This window comes from Grampus griseus (assembly GCF_964374135.1).
Source record: "Grampus griseus genome assembly, chromosome: 3".
Taxonomy (NCBI): Eukaryota; Metazoa; Chordata; class Mammalia; order Artiodactyla; family Delphinidae; genus Grampus; species Grampus griseus.
Window position 1 is genome coordinate 88,429,031 of NC_139019.1, and position 20,737 is coordinate 88,449,767.

The window sequence follows — 20,737 nt, forward strand, 5'->3', positions numbered from 1 at the left end:
ATAATTTGGGTTCGTACTAAAGTTTTAAAAATTGTGTTGATTAAAGTGCATTCTGCTTGTGCACACTACTCATGATCATAAATTAATGCTTACAACTTAAATGGTAACTATTCTTATACTTCTCTTATCCAGAATTCTCAAGCAATATGATCATCCCAATATTGTCAAACTTATAGGAGTTTGCACACAAAGACAGCCTATCTACATAATTATGGAACTGGTTCCAGGTAATATGATTTTAGAGGTTTCCTCAATGACGTTTTAATGTCATGTTTTATTGCTTTTATATGTTTAGTCTCTTTGATTTCTCCTTGTTAAGTTTCCAAGGATTTTGTTTAACATTTTCCTGATGATGAAGAGCTTGTACACATACTTGGTATTTTTATAGTCTATAATACTTGCCAGTTTCTAGAAAGTGTCAGCCAACCTTTGTAAGAGAAGATATATTATTACATTGCAGTTACACATGGAAATTAGTTATATATAATCTTTCGGTGAGAAAGGCTATTTAGATAAATAGTCTACTTAGGTTTGCTTTATAATAATGAAAGTACTGTCTTGTATTTCATTCATTGTATATCATTTTACAAGTACATTACCATACATCCTTTTGTTTAGTTGTATATAATAATATCATAATGTTTTGGGTCACAAACTATGAACTTGTTTGATGTGTGGACAAAAAAAAAGGTGATCTCTCTAGGAATTTGTCCTTTTCTTTCTTTCTGGTGACTTTTAACACCTCCAGGTATTTTGGTTAACTACTTTTGCAAACAAACAAGGATAACATCAAACTGATACCGTGTTATCTTTATTTTTATTGTACATCTTTCTGTTGTAGAAAATAGAATCAGAGGTAAAATATGACCTTGATAAGATTTATAAATACAGTATTTAATAACTGAAAAGGATTTGCTTTGTTACCTTAACTATTCATTTTACAAGAAGAAACTTAAAGGAATATAAAACATTTTTCTAACTTTAATATACATCACATAAACCTGATATTGTAGATTGCCCATTAAAAACTTTTCACATAATTCTTTCATTATTAAAGGTTAAATTGGTCCAATTTTACCATGCTGGTTTGATTGTTATTGGAATATTTCTTTATTACCATATAACTGAAGGATTCCTAGATCATAATCATTTTCATCCTCAAATGGCAATATATATTTGCATGGTTTACACTATTTACGATTTATATCTTAAAGTAGCTTTCATACAATTTTCATACAAAATTTTTAAAACAATTGAATAGCCTATAAGTTTAATTAAAATGGGATGTTTAAGTATTATAAATACATAAAACATTCACATAATGAAAATGATGCCCCCAGTTAATAAGGGATGTCACTGAGAAACTTAGATTTGAGAGGTAGGGCAGACTTGATGAGGAAAAGTCATTTTGGTGTTACTATGACTGATTAAAGGAGCATGGTAACAAATTCCTGATGGCAGGTCTAAATTGCATAAAGCAAAAGATAGCTTTGGAAGAGAGCCAGGAAAGTGTTTATCTGGACACTAAATAGTAACCTTTATTGATATATTTTTTTAATGATTAAGAATAATAAATTTCATTAGAAAATGTCCTACTCAACAATCTAATCTTACCCCAAAGCTAATTGCTATTTATTTTTTTGTGTTTTTCCCCTCAGGAAAATATTTACTATAGATACCATGATTTTATGCAAATGTTTTAATTATTCAAAATCTTAACATTGCTGATCTTTTTTTCTATTATTAATATAACATAGTTTCATTGTTTCATATTCATCCATATAGTTCTACCTTTTCTTTATAATGGCTACAGAATATTCCATTATATGGCTTTCTATAATTTAAATCGATCTTCTAATTATGGATACTTTGGTTGTTTCCATTTTTATTATTTGGGTTTTTTTTCTTTTTTAAACAGTGCTTGAGTTGGATCTGAGTTTATGTGCATTTTGATTTATGGTTAATGTATTAGCTTTCTATTGCGGCACAACAAACGATCATAACATGGCAGCTTTAAACAATATCCATTTATTACCTCACAGTTGTGTAGGTTAGAAGTCCAGGCAGGCTTTACTGGGGTTCTCTGCTTAGGGTCTCATAAAGCCAAAAATTCTTGGCTGGAGACACTGGGGAAGAATCCATTTCCAAACTCCTTCCGGTTCTTACAGTTGAGAAATGGGCTAAGGTTCCCTTTCTTTTCTTGCTGTGAGCCAAGGGCATCTCCCAGCTTCTTAAGGTTTCCTACATTCTTTGATCTTCAGACCCAGTGTGTCACATCTTTCAAGTGCTTTGAATTTCTCTAACTTCTCCTTCTGTTTTTCATTTTGTTCTGTTTTGTTTTTCAAAAAAGCTGGGAGAATACCCTCCACTTTTTTGAAAGGTCTTGTGATTAGATCAGGCTCACCTGGCTAATCTGCCTATTTTTAGGGCAACTGTGCAATATGATAAAACATAATTATGGGATTGATATCTAATCATGTTCACATGTTCCAGGGATTAGGGTGGGACATTACTGGGAGGCCATCTTCAAATTCTGCCTACCACAGTGGACTTTGCTAAATTTTCTTGGAGGTTAGTTGCAGTGTCTGATCTGAAACCACATTGAACTTTTCGTACTCTGTTACATTAATTCCATTTGTCAATCTTATAAGATGAATACATAATTTTTGTAGCATCATGCTTTGTCATTTCTCATTTGGAAAATATCAAGTGACCAGGTTATATAGATCTTCCAAACAGTGAAGTAATTCATTATACAATATCAAAAGACCACATTCATTAATGTCATCACTAATCTCACTGGAAAAGTATTAGGAGGTATCAATTTCTTTATAGCAAATGTGTTTTCCAAAATTTTAACTTCATTGCAAAGCTTGGATTTTTTTTCCCCTGGTAACAAAAACTGTCAGTTTTTTGCCTTGAAGTGTTGGACCTACTTAATTCAATTTTGAGAGAATGTCTGTCAAAAATCTAATATTTAATAATCATAATTTGTCAATCTTTTTGAAAACAGATTTATTGATATGTAATTGACATATACTTTATGTATGTACACTTCATTGTATTGACATATGTATACACTTGTGAACCCATCACCACAATCAAAGTAATGAACACATCTATCACCCCCAGATTTTCCCCATGCCTCTTTGTAGTCCCTTCCTCCTCCCCCTCTCAACCCCTGTCCCAGTCAACCACTGATCTGCTTTCTGTCACTATATATTAGTTTGTGTTTCTTAGAATTTTATATAAATGGAATCATATAGTCTGTACTACTCTTTTCTTTTTTGGGTCTAGTTTGTTTCATTCAGCATAATTTTGAGATCCATCCATGTTGTAATGTTTATCGGAAGTTCATTCTTTTTTATTGCTGAGTAGAATAGCATCATATGAATATATCACCGTTGTTATCAACTGTTGATAGACTTTTGGGTTGTTTCCTATTTGGGGCTACTGCCAAGTAAGCTGTTGTGAACATCCACGTATAAGTCTTCGTATGGGCATGTGCTTTCATTTCTCTAAGGAAAATACCTGGGAGTGGAATAAATGAATTAGATAGAATGTACATGTTTAAATTTTTAAGGAATTGCCAAATAGATTTTAAAGTGATTATACTAGTTGACATTCCCAACTGTAGTTTCTCTACATCTTCATCAACACTTGGTGTGGTCAGTCTTTAGATATTAAAATTTTATGCAGTAGTGTCTTATTGTGGTTTTTGTTGTCTTTCCCAACTGACTAATGATGTGAGCACCTTGTCATGTACTGATTTGCCATTCATATATCTTCTTTGATGTGTCTATTTAAGTAATGTGCCCAGTTTTTTAATTGGGTTGTTTTCTTGTAATAAAGTCTTGGTTCTTTATATATTCTGGATACAAGTCCTTTATCAGATGTATGATTTTCAAATATTCTCTCAGTTGACTTGTCTTTTCATTCTTTTAATAGTGTCTTTTGAAGAGCAGAAGTTTTTAATTTCAAACTTTAAATTATGTTTTTCTTTTATAGATCATGTTTTTGATGGTATATCTAAGAAATCTTTGTTGAATCCCAGGTCACAAAGGTTTTCTCCTATGTTTACTTCTACAATTTTTATAGTTTTAGAATTTGGAATTTCTAGTTCATTCTATGGTCCATTTCATATGGTTGTGAGGAATGATTTGAAGTTCATATTTTTGGCATATAGATATTCAGTTGTTCCAGCACCAATGACTCTCCTTTCTCTCCTGATTTTTTTTACCTTCATTTTTTAAAATATATTTATGTGTAGTTTTATTTTTGGACTCTAATTTCTGTCGATCTTTTTGTTTGTTGTAATGCCAATACTACACTGCCTTGACTACTGAAGTTTTATAGTAAGTCTTGTATCAGATAATGTTAGTTGTCTAACTTTGTTCTTTTTTAGAAATGTTTTGGCTGTTAGAAGTCCTTTGCATTTCTCTAGCAATTTTATTATTAGTTTTTCAGTTTCCATATAAAGGTTTGCTAATATTTAGATTGGGATTACATTGACTCTATAGATCAGTTTGGGGTGAATAGACTTCTTAACAATATTGAGTCTTCTCACCCCTCTACATGACATATCTTTCTAGTAGGATAGGTCTTCTTTAATATCCCTCAGCAAGGTTCTGTAGAGTTTAGTGTACAGGACTTTCCATCTTTTGTCAAACTTATCTCTGAGTATTTGATCTTTTGTGATGCTGTTGTAAGTGATTTTTTTAAGAACTATGTTCACTATGGAAGTCACAGAAGATGTGAATAACACTGTCAGTCAACTTGACCTACTGACCTTTATAGGACACTCTACACAACATCACCAGGACATACATTCTTTTCAAGTACACGGAGAATATTTACCAAGATAGATCATATCCTGGGCCATAAAACAAATCTCAATAAATTTATAAGAATTTAAGTTCTATGAACACAACAGAAATAAAATAGAACTCAAGGATAGAACAATATGAAAAATCTCTAAATATTTGGGAAGTAAACAATGCATAGCTGAGTAACCAGTGGGTCAGAGTGGAACTTAGAAAGTATTTTGAACTAAATGGAAAGAAAAAAAAAACACAACATCTCCGTATTTATATGATGCCTATTAAGCAGTACTTAGGGAAATAAATACAGCACTAAAGGCCTATATTAGAAAAGATGAAAGGACTCAAAGTTTTGACCTCAATTTCTACCTTAAAAAGAAGTGCAAATTAACCCAAAATATGTAGAAGAAAGGGAAAAAAATACAGAAGAAATCAATGGAATCCTTTGAGATTAATAAAATTGATAAAACCTCTATATAGACTCTTCAGAAAAAAGAAGACACAAATTACCAATATCAAGAATGAAAGAGGTGACATCATTATAGAGTCTACAGATATTAAAAAAGATAGTCATAATATTTCCTTAACTTTATATAAAGAAATTCAACAACTTAGATGAAATGGACAAATTTTCTGAAAGACAAAAACTACCAAAGCTCATTCAGCCTTCATAACACCATATCTTTTATAGAATTGGTCATTAAGGAACCATCCTTCAAAGAAAACTCTAGACCTGTATGGCTTCACTGGTGAATTATACCAAAGTTTTAAGAAGAAATACACCAACTCTACACAAATTCTTAGAAAATTGTAAAGAAGAGACTACTTTTCAACTCATTGAGATCATCACGACCTGATTCTGAAACTAGACAAAAATATTACAGCAAAAGAAAACTACAGACTATATGTCATTATTACATATATAAATTCTGAGCACAATTTTAATGAAGCAAATGCAACAGCAGATAAAAATACATCATGATCAAGTGGAATTTATCCTAGGACTACCAGCTGATTTAACTTTCAAATATCAATCAATGTAATTCATATTAATAAAATTTAAAACTACATAATCATTTCAATAAATGAAGAAAAATCATTTGGCAAAATCCAACACTAATTCCTGTTAAGAATTCTCTGAAATTGAGGAATAGAAGAGAATGTTCTCACCGTGAGTGGCTCCTAAGAAAGACATGCTCCTAAGATGACATCATATTTAATGGCAAATGACTGAATACTTTGCTCATTTATATCAGAAATAAGACAAATATGCCTACATTTACCACTTAAACACTATACTAGATGTTCTAGAACAATACAGCAAAAAATAAAGCAAGAAAAAGTAAATAAAAATCACCTTTTAATATGTTTAAGGTATTTTTCACCTTTGCCACAATATTTCTTTGCCAGTGTTTGAAACCAAAATTCTAGCTACTATACTAATATAAAAGACATTATAGCATTCAATGGTAAAACCACTATAGCACTTAAAAATAAATGATTGTTTTTTTGTTTTAAACATTTTTAAAGTAATTTAAGATAACAAATAGTCTTTAGTGATTTTTTCTCTTCAGACACAGCTTCAATATCTCTAGTATTGAACCAGTTATAATCTAACATTCTAATATTACGAAACCTGGGCCAAAATAGCAAGTTCAAAAACAATGAGCTCATAATTTTGACATTTTCAAGTTAAGACCTGGTAAGAAACTCTTCCTATTTTCTCAATTTATTGTTGTTTAAGCCTTATGAATCTTTTCCTTTCTCATCAGTGAACACGTTTACATACCAGAATATAAAGATAAATGAGGCAAACACCATAAGGTTCCTTGTAAAAAAAAAATATATATATATATATATATATATATTTCCACTATAAGATGAAAAGCTGATAAATACATGGTTATGAAAAGCATAGGAGAGATTTATCCCAGGTTTGCAAGCCAGTTTCAACATTTGAGAATTTGTTAATGTAATCCATCACATCAATAGGCTAAAAGAAAAATCAGGTGATCATATCAATAGATGCAGACAAAGCATTTAACAAAATCCAACACCCCTTCATGAAAAAAATTTTAAAAAACTCAGAAAACTTGAGGAACTTGCTCAGTTTGTTTTTTAAAAAATCTACAAAAACTCTACAGCTAACATTATACTTAATGGTGAGAGACTTGAAGCTTTCCCACTAAGATCACAAACCAAGGCACAGATGCCCCTCTGACCATTCCTTTTCAACATCTTACTCAAAGTCGTAGCTAACATAATAAGGCAAAAGGAACAAAAGTTGTACTGATTGGGAAGGAAGAAATAAAACTCTTTGTTTGTAGAAGACAGTTTGGCAGTTTCTTATAAAAGTAAGCATACTTTTACTATGCAATCCAACAATCACATTCTTTAGTATTTACCCAAAGGAGTTCAAAATTTATATCCACACAAAAACCTGCGCAAGGATGTTTATAGTAGCTTCATTCATAATGCCCAAACTTGGAAGCAACCAAGATGCTCTGCACTAGGTGAGTGGATAAACAAACTATGGTACCTCCAAACAATGGAATATTATTCAGCACTTAAAAGAAATAAAATATTAAGCCATGAAAATTCATAGAGGGAACTTAAATATATATTGCTAAGTAAAGGAAGCCAATCTGAAAAGGCTATGTACTTTATGATTTCAACTCTGGCATTTTGGAAAAAGGAGAACCATGGAGACAGTTAAAAAAAAAAAATTCAGTGGCTGCCAAGGGTTATGGAAGAGGGAGGTATGAATAAGTAGAGCACAGAGGATTTTTATAGGATATTTAAGCTACCATGTATGACATAATAGTAGATACATGTCATTTTACATTTTTTCAAACACATAGAACATACAACACCAAGAATGAAACTTGGTGTAAACTATGGACTTTGGGTGATAATGATGTGTCAATATAGGTTCATTAGTTGTAATAAATATAACAAATTCTAACAAGGGATTTGATTATACATGAAGCGCTCTAGTAAGGAGCAGGGATTATATGGGAAATCTCTGTATCTTCTTCTCAATTTTTTTTGTGAATCGAAAACCGCTCTCAAAAGTCTTAAAAATTTTTTTTAACATAAATGAAACAGACTTGGTTGTCTTTGAGTAAGTTTAAGCTCTGTCTCCCTCACTCCATTTAGCTCCTCCTTCCCTCCCATTCGTTTATTTATTTATTTATTTATTTACTTATTTATTTATTTTTGACTGCATTGGGTCTTCGTTGCTGCTCGCAGGCTTTCTCTAGTTGCGGCGAGTGGGGGCTACTCTTCGTTGTGGTGCACGGGCTTCTCATTGCAGTGGCTTCTCTTGTTGCGGAGCACGGGCTCTAGGCGCACAGGCTTCAATAGTTGTGGCATGCGGGCTTAGTTGCCCCGCGGCATGTGGGATCTTCCCGGACCAGGACTCGAACCTGTATCCCCTGCATTGGCAGGAGGATTCTTAACCACTGCGCCACCAGGGAAGTCCCCTTCCCTCCCATTCTAACATTCAGTGTCATATGTGCACGGTTATTGGAAGCCTACAGAGGGTAGTGGTGAAGATCATGAGCTCTAATAAGTGTTGGTGAGGATGTGGAAAACTGGAACCTTCATACATTGCTCATGGATCGTAAAATGATACAGCCACTTTGGAAAAGTGTCACAGTTTCTCAAAAAGTTATACATAAATTTTCCATACAAAGTAACAGTTCTGATCCTAGGTATCCACCTAAGAAAATTGAAATGTGTGTCCACACAACAACTGCAATTGTTCATAGAAACATTATTTATAATAGCCAAAAAGTAGAAAGAATCCAAATGTCCATCAGCTGCTGAATGAATAAACAATATAGTATATCCATACAAAAGTAATATTACTGTTAAATGATAGTGTCATGAGCTAATAATATATGCTACAGTATAGATGAACCCAAGTCCGATACAAAATGAAATGCCCAGAAAATGTTTCTATAGATAAAGAAGGAAGATTCGTGATTTCCTGGGACTAGGGGTTTAGATGGGGATTGACTCTATACAGGCGAGAGAGATCTTTATGGAGTGATGAAAATGTTCTAAACTGTATTGTGGTGACAGTCATACATCTCTCTCTGTAAATTTGTCAAAACTCACTGAATTGTACATTAAGATGTACAACTCTTAAAAAAAAAAAAAAAGACCAAGAGGCAGGCATTTTGGCCAGAAGCTTGTTAGTTCTATAATCTTGCTCAGTCTACTTAACCATTCTGTTCCCTCCCTTAGTTTTCTTACCCATGAAGTAAGAATAATAGAGTTGCTGTAAGAGCTAACGTACTGTGATTTTGTATGTGTATACCAAACACACATAGGCACTTTACATATGTATACGTATATATAATTTATATTTATATATATATTCTTACAATGTTTAACCATAATGACCACTCTGTGTATTCTCATCGTGTCATAATTTTTATTGTTATTATTTTATAATTGACCAACAGAAGAAAGTGATGATTTAAAATGACTCCTAGGGCCTCCCTGGTGGCGCGGTGGTTGAGAGTCCGCCTGCCGATGCAGGGGACACGGGTTCGTGCCCTGGTCCGGGAAGATCCCACATGCCGCAGAGCGGCTGGGCCTGTGAGCCATGGCCGCTGAGCCTGCGCGTCTGGAGTCTGTGCTCCACAACGGGAGAGGCCACAGCAGTGAGAGGCCCGCCAAAAAAAAAATGACTCCTATAATCCAGGCAGAACTTTAACCCAACCCCTGAACTTGCCCCTGCCCCTGACTCTAATCCTAACCCTAGATTTCTTTAGCCAAGTGATGTGACAGCAAATTGGGAAGCATAAAGTTTGGTTTAGCTCTTCCCTTTCCACCACCATTAGTGACTGTTTAGTTTGTATGTTTTAATATTTACCCTTCTTGGGTCTTTCTTTCCTTGTATCTAAAACTAAAGTGGCTGGATTAAAATGGCTTCTAAATTTTAGCTCTAACCTATAATTTTTTAGTTAGGAAAATTTTTCTTAAATTTGAAACCTCTCATCACAAACTATTGATTACTTCAAAAGAGCATCTTTCCTTTCCTCATTTTACAAAAGGCATGATGGGGAAATAACCAGCTACTTTCCATTCTTAATAAAGTAGCATAATAATAAACAATATTTTACATTTACATGATATTTTACAGTTCTCAAAGGACTTTAATTAACATTATGTCATTTGCTCTACCAGGTGGTATTGTTATCTCCATTTACAAATAAGCTAAATGAGGTTCAGAGAGCTTAGAGTGGCTTGTCAACATCAGTTAAATACCAAGTGGGAAAACTGTGCTCTTTCTATTTTGTATTACGGCATTCAAGTTATAATTGGGTCAAAATATATAATCCTTTTATGAATTGAAAATATAAATGAAAATTCAAGCAAAATGCCTATGCAAGTACCCTGTGGGCAGATACATGCATCCCCATTCCATTATTTCTCAACCTTGTGCACAGATAAGTAAACAGTTTATTATGGTAAACAGGAAGATTTTTGTTTGAGTTACTTTTTTCTCTACTGGGAATCAAGCTGTGGAGAGAAGATTTAGAGAACTGGTAGATTAAAAGCAAGAGTTAATAACTGCTTGGTGTCTTATATGCAAGCCATTTCAGAAATGTATTATGCAGAGATTTAAAATGCTCCTGTTCTTGTCAGATAACTGAGCCCTTTGGAAACATAAATCTGAAATACATTTTCACTAGAGTAATGTTTGAGGAGATTATAAGCATTTGAGGATTGAAGTTTAGAGTGACTACTCCAAGATGATCCTGTCTTCATTTGAATCATTTCTTGAATTACAAATACTTTATTTATTGCTTGCTTATAGGTTGCTGGATAAACAAAATCAAACAAAAGGCAATTGTAAATGGTGCTAGGAAATACTGAAAACAAAGACAAACTCTAATATGCTAAAAGATGACCCCATTTTATTTTGCAAACGAGTTGTTTTTTACTTAGAGATTGAAATGAAGGAAATGATGAGAGGACTTATTTTTCAAATGACAAGCCATGACTTAAAGGAGTATTTATAGTTCAGGCAGCTGTCATTTATTTTCACATATGTGGTTAAATTAGGGCTGATGTAAAATACCCTGATGAATAAGAAACCAAGCACCTTAATCTCCAAGTACAACAATGTGAGGTACAGATCCTGGGTAGAGGTAATTAATTTTAGCAAGACAAACATCAGTCTCTAGTCTTGTACTAGATATTGCTAACTGCCCCTTCTTTTGGACCTGGATGTTATCTTTGAGTTCAGAACTTCTTGGAACTAATTGAATGTTATATTATGTGGTACATTCCTCAGCTCTCACAGGTGCATGCTCTTTGGCAATCCTCAAACTTATCTTAATTTTAAAATGACTTATGGCTTTGGAGTTTTTAGAATTACTGAAGAATTTTTACCAGGTTTTAGACAACATCAAAATATCTCTATAACAAGTCTGAAAAAATATTGAGCTCGTGTAGTTTATATTGTCTAGAGATTTTAGCTTAGAAATTTGGACATTATTATTTATATAGTTCTCATAAATGCCTTTCAAAAGAAATCTTTCCATTGTCAGAATTTTTTCTTTTAATTATTCATTTCATTTGTAATTTCTAGGGTATGTTCACTAAGTTTAGCCAGAAGGTTAAATTGTTTTAAAAAATAAATGTTTTCCTTCCCAATTCATAATGAACTTTTATATTTTTACGTGATTCTAAGAGAATCAATTTGTTACATGACATCACAGCTATAGAAGGTTATTATGGGAGTCACTGGAAATGACAGTTTCTGTTCCTTTGATAACAAAGTCCCAGTATTTTGGCTCTGGATCCTTGCCTGGCATTTGTTTCTTTCACTCATTATAAATATAGAAAGGGTAAATTGTGCCAACAAAAGATTAAGGAACATGGCTCCTGGCACACAGTAAAAGAGCCCTTGAAGTCTGAACTGGCACCTGACCTTATACGGATTTAACCCATCTCCCATCATACAATCCATTACCAGATATGTAACAATATCACTTCACAGCAGTAAATTTTGAGTTCAAGGTAAAGGACAAATCTCAAATTAATATTTTGTGCTAAAGATTATAAGATATGTCAACTCAGTGGCTGAGTTTTTTTATGCTGCTGATAATTACTAAAGAAGAACCTAATTTTGTGGGCTTTATTACTTTGTTGTTTGGAGATGCCAATAGAATACTCTTTTTTTTTTTAACATCTTTATTGGAGTATAATTGCTTTACAATGGTGTGTTAGATTCTGCTTTACAACAAAGTGAATCAGTTATACATATACATATGTTCCCATATCTCTTCCCTAAAACAAAGTTTGAATGAGTCTAAATGAGTAATTATAAATTAGTGCATTGTAAATTTCTATTTGGAAGAATGGGTAGCTTTTCTATGTTAACTGACATCTAAACTTAGATATTGGTCTTTATAATTCAAGCATATTACATTAATGAAAAGCTAAATAAATGTGCTTAGTTGACTTTTTAATACTTGCAAAACAACATTTTAAAAAGATAGCATCTTTAAGTTGATATTTCTTTCTCAACCAAATGATACATTGGGTTACCCTAATGTTTCATTTGCTGCCTAATATCCCAAAGCAATTGCAGATGGAATAGTTTAAACTGGACGTTTCTCCAGACAATAAGAGCACTAATATCTTTTGAAATCAGTTACTTTACTTAATTTATGCACGACTTAAATTGATAACCTGGTGGTATTCCACACATGTGGTATTAGCATTTTTCTATTGTTGTTTTGGGTAGACCATACCCTTCCTTCCCAGAGGTTGAGCTAAACACTAAAAACATTAACCCAAAAGAAAACTATGAGAAATGAAATCTAAAATATAACAACTATTACTGTATCCCCTCTTTGACTTGAATGGTTATAAAGAAGTGCTTAGGGATTTTCTTTTCTATCAGTGAGCAAAGGTTGGTGTGTTATAACAGATACTAACTTTTCATGGTACATTTGAGCCATTGGTGCATTGTGTATATCTGAGCAATATTACCCATATGTTTTTCATGTTCTGAGCATCTGATGGCACTTATACCTTAAGTACCTCCTGCAAGGAGGCAGATAGCTTGGTGAGAAGGAGAAAGCATATTCTGAACCATATTTTCGCTCTTAGATCCTGTTTTGAAAATGTCTTTCTGATAATTGAAGTTTCTTAATGAATTAAAGGAAAGTGTAAGCGTTATGAACATATATGCATCCTTCCTCATGGATCAACTACTGATTAGTTTTACTTTTGTTATTGTTTTTAAGTTTTTGTTACTGTACATGGAAAAGTCTTAAAATTTGCAGAGAAACTTTAAAGTAATATAAATGATAAGAAAATTTGCTTCATTATTAAAAGCCTACTTATATTTGATGCAAATGTTAGAAGTATGAACAGGGCTAGTAAAACTGTGATGAATTCAGCTGAAATAAAAATTTTTACATATAATGTATTTTTTAAAATAAATAAATAGGTTTTTCCCAGTAGTATACCCAATGTATATGACTCTGACAGTGCCTATTTAGTATGAGATTTTCATATTATCAGAACTGTAAGGAGAACAGTTATTAAAACAATGGGGAACACAAAATATTTCCAAGATTAAAAGACAACTGAAAATCGGTTGAATCAAAGTTCTTAAACAATGCTTATTTTATTTATGATGAAAGTTGAAAAGTGAATATGTTGGGAGGTTTTTTATTTACATTGCAGTACCATAAATATTCAAACTATTTTACGTAGAAGCTGAACAAACGCCTCTTGTCAGCATTAGCCAAAGATATTGGCTCTCTCTTCTTTTGTTTATCCCCTTCTAGTTTTAAGTTATTTATATCCCTATCTAGTTGTAAGTTACCCTGTCTATTCAGAAATGATAGGCAAACTCTGGACTAAATTTGTGGAAGAAACTAAAACCTTATCCATTAATATTTGAGAAGTTATGTCACTCTACTCAGATACACCAATATTCTTTAAGTAGAATTGTACTTAAAAACTATTTAAGGCTAGATATTCTGTTAGATTGTTCAGTCATTTGGTCACCAAACAGTTACTGAATGCCTCCCGTATATGCCACATACTGGGGATTCAACAGTGAAGAAAACAGACCAAAAGACCCCACAAAAAGCAAAACTTCCTACTCTCGTGAACCCTATGTTCTGGTAGGGAAAGAAATATGTTAAGTAAGTAAAACATATGTAGGATGTTGAGTGGTGTGAAAAGATAGAGCATAGAGGGAAGAGGATAGCAACTATTGGTATGGGCAGAGGTTGGAGTCTTAGAGAGAGTGGCCAGGGAAAGCCTCAGTATGGGTAGAACGTTGAGTAAAATGCCTGGTGGAAGTGAGAGAACTCTGTGTAGACACTGGAGGATGGACATTCGACGCTTCATGAGAGAGTGGTGTGGATGAAGGAAGAGTAAGGGGAGAGTAGTAGGAGATGAGGTTAGAAAGGGGATGGGGTTCAAGCCATGCAAAGCCTCGTAGATCATAGTAATGAGTTATTTCATTTTAAGGAGTCACCCTGCAGTGATTATCTTAAACTGGGCATGCTATGTTCTTGCTGTTCTTAACAGCTTTGAGGGTAACTAATGTAAAGAGAGCTTCATCTTTATGAGCAATTCCTTGGAAAATACTGAATATCTTTTAGGCCCTTGAGGCCTAAGAGTCTGTGTTATGTTGTTTCCAATGGACAGGAATGTGTACATTTTTGCCTTTTTTTTCCCCATTTCCTTCATAAATTCGAGTACATTTTTAAGGATGAAATCAGTCTTCTACTTGCTAAATGCTCATTTTATGACCAGCCAAATTAATTACTTATGAAAATCTATTATGCATTTTTTCTTTTCTCATTTCTTCACAAGTCTTCTGGTCATATTTAATATCTCTCTTCTCATTTAGGTACTTCCTTTTTTCTTTTTCTAGATTTTCAGATGCTATATACATTAAACATCTTCACAGATTCATCTTGAGTGATTGCACTTTATGTTAAGTGTTGCATACCTTCTTGTCATTGAAAATGTGAAAATAATATTAGAAACTCTCATTATAATAAGGTTTTGTGTTTATGGAACTTTCCTGCTCTTCATTTGCCTCCATCTGTCCTTCTCTGTAGAACTGAAGTCAGTTGTCATTGGTACCTATTTATGGACATGAATTTCAGTTCCAGTAAGAATATTATTCAATACCTGACACAGCTGTGCCTCAGATTGAGAGCTTAATAAATACACATAGAAAATGTAACCTTTGCTAGAAAAGAAAAATTTGCCTAAATTCTTCTGTGTCAAACTTGAGAAAACAATATCACACTTGACAATACCTGGATTCAAAATGAAAGGCTTTTATATAACAAACTGCAGCAAATTTAAAAAGTGACTTTATATAGCATCTTTAATAATTTTGTATCTTAAAAGATTACATGTATTCCATATTTTCTGGTTTTTTAAGACATTATTTTGTTTTCTTTTGTTTTTTCCTTCTCTTACATGTTAGTCTTTTACCTGTTTGTGGATTAGTATTGAGAACATTTTTTTCAAGATCTTTGATAAGACTTCCAAGTGAATTTATCTTCTAAGATATTATTTGCTACCAGCAAGTGATTGAATTTCTATATTTCCTATCTTGGCTACTAAAATTAAGAAAGAAACCCTGTCTATGTTTAACATCTGTCATTTGTTGAATAGGATAAAAGAATTAGATACCTATCTTTTTGCAGATTTTTACATCTTCAAAAGTGCTTTTTAAGAATAAAGGATAGGTAATCATATATTAAAAAGTATAAGTATTGTATAATTGTTATTACTTCTAAGAGTCATAGTTATATTCTTCAATTCTCTTTAAAGTGGAATTTCTAAGCTAATGAGGCTATAATTTGAAGGAGCTTTATTATTCTGTCAAAAATATTCTAAGCCAGTTGATTTTGATAAAAAATAAACACAAAAAATAACTATTTTTTAGACACATATATCACCCTGTGTTTAAGTGATTTTTTTTTAACATCTTTATTGGAAAAGTGATTTTGAAACTTAGAAATACACCCCTTTTTCTTTAAGACTTTCCATTCTTTATAAACCTATTGTTGGGAGATTTGGATTAATTACTTTATTTGATAAATACTTAGCATTAACTGTGTTCCATACACCATATACATTGGTGAAAAATATAACTATGATCTCTTCCCTCATGAAATTCAATGTAGTGAGAGAGACATATATTTAAACAGTAATCGCAAATAAATTTATTATTGCAAATTATGCTATTAAGAGTTTTGCTCAGAGAGATAGTCACAGGTAGCACCTAATTTATTTTAGAGGTCTTAGGAAACATCTCTAGAAGGTGGCATTTGTGTTAAAACCTGAAAGATAAAAATAATCTACCCTTGCTAAGTGTTGGGGAAAGGGTAGGAATGGCCTTTGTGTTTGAGGAACAGGAAGAAGGGTAGAATGACTGAGGCATGTGCGCCTGGGAGAAACACGTAAGTAAGGTTGGAAAGGTAGGAGGGATGGAATGATGAAGGGCCTTACAGTTCAGGGTGACCAATTTGTTATTTCCAATGCAATTATGTTTTAAGCAGTGACTTTTTTTAAAATTAATTAATTTATTTCTGACTGTGTTGGGTCTTGGTTGCTGCACGTGGGCTTTCTCTAGTTGTGGCGAGTGGGGACTACTCTTCTTTGCGGTGCACGGGCTTCTCATTGCGGTGGCTTCTCTTGTTGCGGAGCACCGGCTCTAGGCACGCGGGCTTCAGTAGTTGTGGCGCACGGGCTTAGTTGCTCTGCAGCATGTGGGATCTTCCCAGACCACGGATTGAACCCGTGTCCCTTGCATTGGCAGGCGGATTCTTAACCACTGCCCCAGCAGGGAAGTCCGGCAGTGACTTTTTTTTAAGTGTTACTTTCAAAGAGTACAATAGGAAACACAATGAAAAGCCATTTTTCTGTCCCTGACTCCCCATTCCCTTTGGAATTCTTTTTAGAGGCAGCTGCCCTTACTAGTTTTTTTTGAGGAGGGATTTTGTTGTTTGTTTTCGTGTGTTTAATTTTACTTTTATCCTTCCAGAGTTTTTCTATGCACATGGAAATATATATGCATATACAACTTTTTATTTTTAACACAAACAATAGCTTACCATACATACTGCTCTGATCTTTGTATTGTTTTTACTTGACAAAATATCCTAGTCTTTTTACATCAGTATATATAGATTTATTTTGTCAATAATTGCATGGTATTTGCTTACACAGTGCTTGATAATTGTTTTTCTAGTCATCTGCTACCATAAAGAGCATTTCAGTGGACTTTTTTGTACATCTGTTCTCACATGGAGATACATTTTAGGTTAAATTCTACTGTCATGAATATCTAAATAGATATGTTATGGGAAAGATTCGTAGATATTCTCCAAACTTTAGACCACTGGATCAACAGTTCAGGCAGCATTAAATCTGAACTCAAGAGATTTCTCTAGAAAATACGTGACTCCCTGTGGAGCCTGTGCTTCCAGAAGCCTTCATAGTATTTTGTATAAAAGCAGGTACATGTGAGAGATGAGTTAATAGATGGCAAGCAAACCCCATACCCTAGTTATGGCCGTAATAGAGATTTAAGTTTTTATGAATGAGAGTATCAGAAAATATTTTTCTTATCTCTGTATAATGTTCCTTTTGTCCACATTTATTTCATCTGAGTGTGCTTGACTATGGAGTCAGGATTTCTTTTAAGAAACAGGGAAGTGGGAGGTTGGGGTTAGCAGATGTAGGCTTTTATTTATGCAATAGATAAGTGCCTACTGTATGGCACAGAGAACTGTGTTCAGTATCCTGTGATAAACCATAATGGAAAGAATTTTTTAAAAAAATGTATATATATGTATAACTGAATCACTTTGCTGTACAGCAGTAACTAACACAATGTTGTAAATCACCTATACTTCAATTTAAAAAGAAAAAGAAAAGAAACTGGGAAAAATACTCACCTCCAAAGTATTTGAGGATTCTCACTGATCACTTGTGATGTTCTGTCGTTATTGACTTTAACACTTACAATAAAAGAAATGCTCAGTGGGATTCAGAGTTCACGATGGCTCTCATTTGGGAGTTGCTATACTTTAGAGTGACTTGCCTGTGTAAACATGACCGTTTTGGCTTTGGAGCCAAATACGGGTTTAAGTTCCTACCCTACTGCTTCTAGCTGTGTGACTTGGGGCAAGTTACTGAATCTCTCTAAGGCTTAGCATCTTTCCTTATAAAATGAGGGATGAGAATAATAATGTTCCGAGAGTTAAATGAAGTAATATATATAAAGAACATGGCACAGTTCTTAACACATTCTGAGTTTTTAATAATTATTAGCTGCTATTAAAGTAATCTGAGCAGAGGAGTATCATTAGTATAGATTGGATTTTCAGTTCAATGAACTATCAGATTCCTATCATGCCCAGATACTTCAGAGTAAACAACATCCAGCCTTTGAAAACTGTCAGTATTTTCAAAGCACAGGTAGTTACCCATTTTGACCTATATTGTTTAGTCAAAATGTTAATTAAATAATTAAAAATTAATCCAAGACATTCATTTCTTTCTCTCCTACTAGACCATTACCAAATAATTGAATTTTAATTTAGCAGAAAAGAAGGCTATTAATGTACAGGTCAGTAAGTTCTTCTTGATTTTTAAAATACAAAGCCTTTAGATTTTAGGAAAATATACAAAAAGAATTTCAGAAAGCAGCTTTCAGTAGACCAAACATTTTATCTAAAGTCAACCATAAACAAAGAAGGAACTATGATTCTGAGATAAAATACAAAACGTATTTGTAATAGGAAAGAGTTTGAAATGCAGTCCAAGCAAAATCACAGTTCACAGATTCAGAAATTCATAACAAGAGATGGACAAATCAAGGTTAGAAGACTAGTGGTTAGTAAGTGGTTTGGAAGACAAGTAATCTTTGGAGAGCTCAAAACCTGTCCGAGGTGGATAGGAATGAACAGAATACCAATTTCTAAAATGTGTTGGATGTATAGAAAACCAGGGCATGTAAGACAAGTTTGGATGATAAAATAACTTGGCTGAACTGTCTTCATCCCCTGAGTGTACTGAAGATAGATTTATGAAGAGTTTAATTTTAATAGTTGAGGTAGGAAATGATTAAGCTATTACGAGTAGTTCTGAGTCCAAGTTAGTATAGGTTCTGGCAGTATTCCAGGGAGAAATGACAAGGTTTTTGCCAAAAAAGAAAGATGATGTTGATGTCAGTGATCTTTCAAAATGTTCTTGTATTTCCAAGGCAGTGTGGAGGTATGCTCAGTATCCATCTCATAAAGATGAGCCGTATGGGTTTTTCTATTTGAAAAATAGCTAAGTTGTTAAGGAAATAAAACATTTTTATTGTGATGAATTAAATATTTGACCTATTTTACTTCATTTTTTTAGGGAGCTAAAATTTTCATTGTAGAATGGACATTGAAGTTGTTTTATATAATCCATAGGTGCGTATAAACTTAAAGTATTGAATAATTCCTAGAACATGCTTCCAAAACTTTTTACAGTAGTTGATCATAAATAAACCTTGGGGTTTATGTGCTCTCCTGTTGAGTGTAAGTTGGGCTCACTGACAAACTGTTTTTCAGGTGTAGTATGTTACAGATTAAGTGAAGTGAAATGTGCGTAAATCTTAATTTACTGTGCTAAGTATTCCCTAATATTAACATAGAACTTCGTTTAAAAAACACGTGATGATTCCCAAAGTATAAGCAAAGACAAAATTAATGAATTGATGACTTGCTCCTAGTATTCTATATGTATAAAATGATATATCTTATATATCAAATTGAATTTTTATCTGAACCAGGTATTGCTAATTTAATGAAAATCAGTTTTTAGGCATCTAAATTCTGCGTGTATGATTAGTTTTCTGATGTTTCCTGTGTCTCTTCTGTACGCTCCCCTTCCTAAATCATTGAGTCTGTCTCTCGGCTCTCATCAGTCATCATCTCTCATTTCTCTTTCCTTGGTCTTGCTCCCCCAACCTCCCCTTTTTATTGAGAAATAACTGACATACGATCGCTGTATAAGTTTAAGGCCTACAGCATTATGGTTTGATTAACCTGTATTGTGAAAAGATTACCACAATAGGTTCAGCTAACATTCATCCTCTCGGATAGATATAATAAAAAGAAAAGAAAGAAAAATCGTTTTCCTTGTGATGAGAACCTAGGGTTAACTCTCTTAACAACTTTGCTCTATATCATGCAGCAGTGTTAGCTATAGTCATCATGTTGTATGTTAACATCCTTGATACTAATTTATCTTATAACTTGAAGTTTGTATCTTTTGACCTCCTTCAAATTCCCCTTCTCCATACCTCCCACCTCTGTTAACCTCAAATCTGATCTCTTTTTCTATGAGGTCTTTGTTTTTTTCAGATTCCACATATAAGTGAGAACATACACTTTTTATCTTGCTTTGTCTGACTTATTTCAGTTAGCATAGTACCTTCACGGTCCATCCATGTCGTTAGGTTGTTGCAAACGGTAGGATTTCCTTATTTTTAAATGGCTGAATAATATTGCATTATGTATACACATACACACACACACACATACACACACACATACACCACAACTTTATGCTTTATTCATTCATCCATTCATGGACACTTAAGTTGTTTCCATGTCTTGGCTATTGTAGATAACGCAGCTGTGAACATGGAGGTGCAGATATCTTTTCAAGTTAGTGCTCTTGTTTCCTTTGTATATATTTTCAGAAGAGGAATTGCTGGATCATCAGGTAGTTCTATTTTTGATTTTTATAGGATTCTCCATGCTGTCTTCCATAGTGGTTTTACCAGTTTACAATCCCTCTCACAGTGTATAGGGTTCCCTTCCCTTTTCTCCACATCCATGCCAGCATTT

At 33.3% G+C, this 20,737-nt stretch overlaps 1 protein-coding gene across 3 annotated transcripts in view; it reads left to right on the plus strand.

The window, feature by feature from the left end:
* FER (FER tyrosine kinase) overlaps nt 1-20,737 on the plus strand; it is a 466,095-nt gene that overhangs the window by 316,683 nt on the left and 128,675 nt on the right. For all 3 annotated transcript variants that reach the window (XM_082651708.1, XM_082651707.1, XM_082651709.1), the window contains one exon: nt 133-227. In XM_082651708.1, the coding sequence (XP_082507834.1) occupies nt 133-227 (95 nt within the window). The remainder of the gene's footprint in view (nt 1-132; nt 228-20,737) is intronic.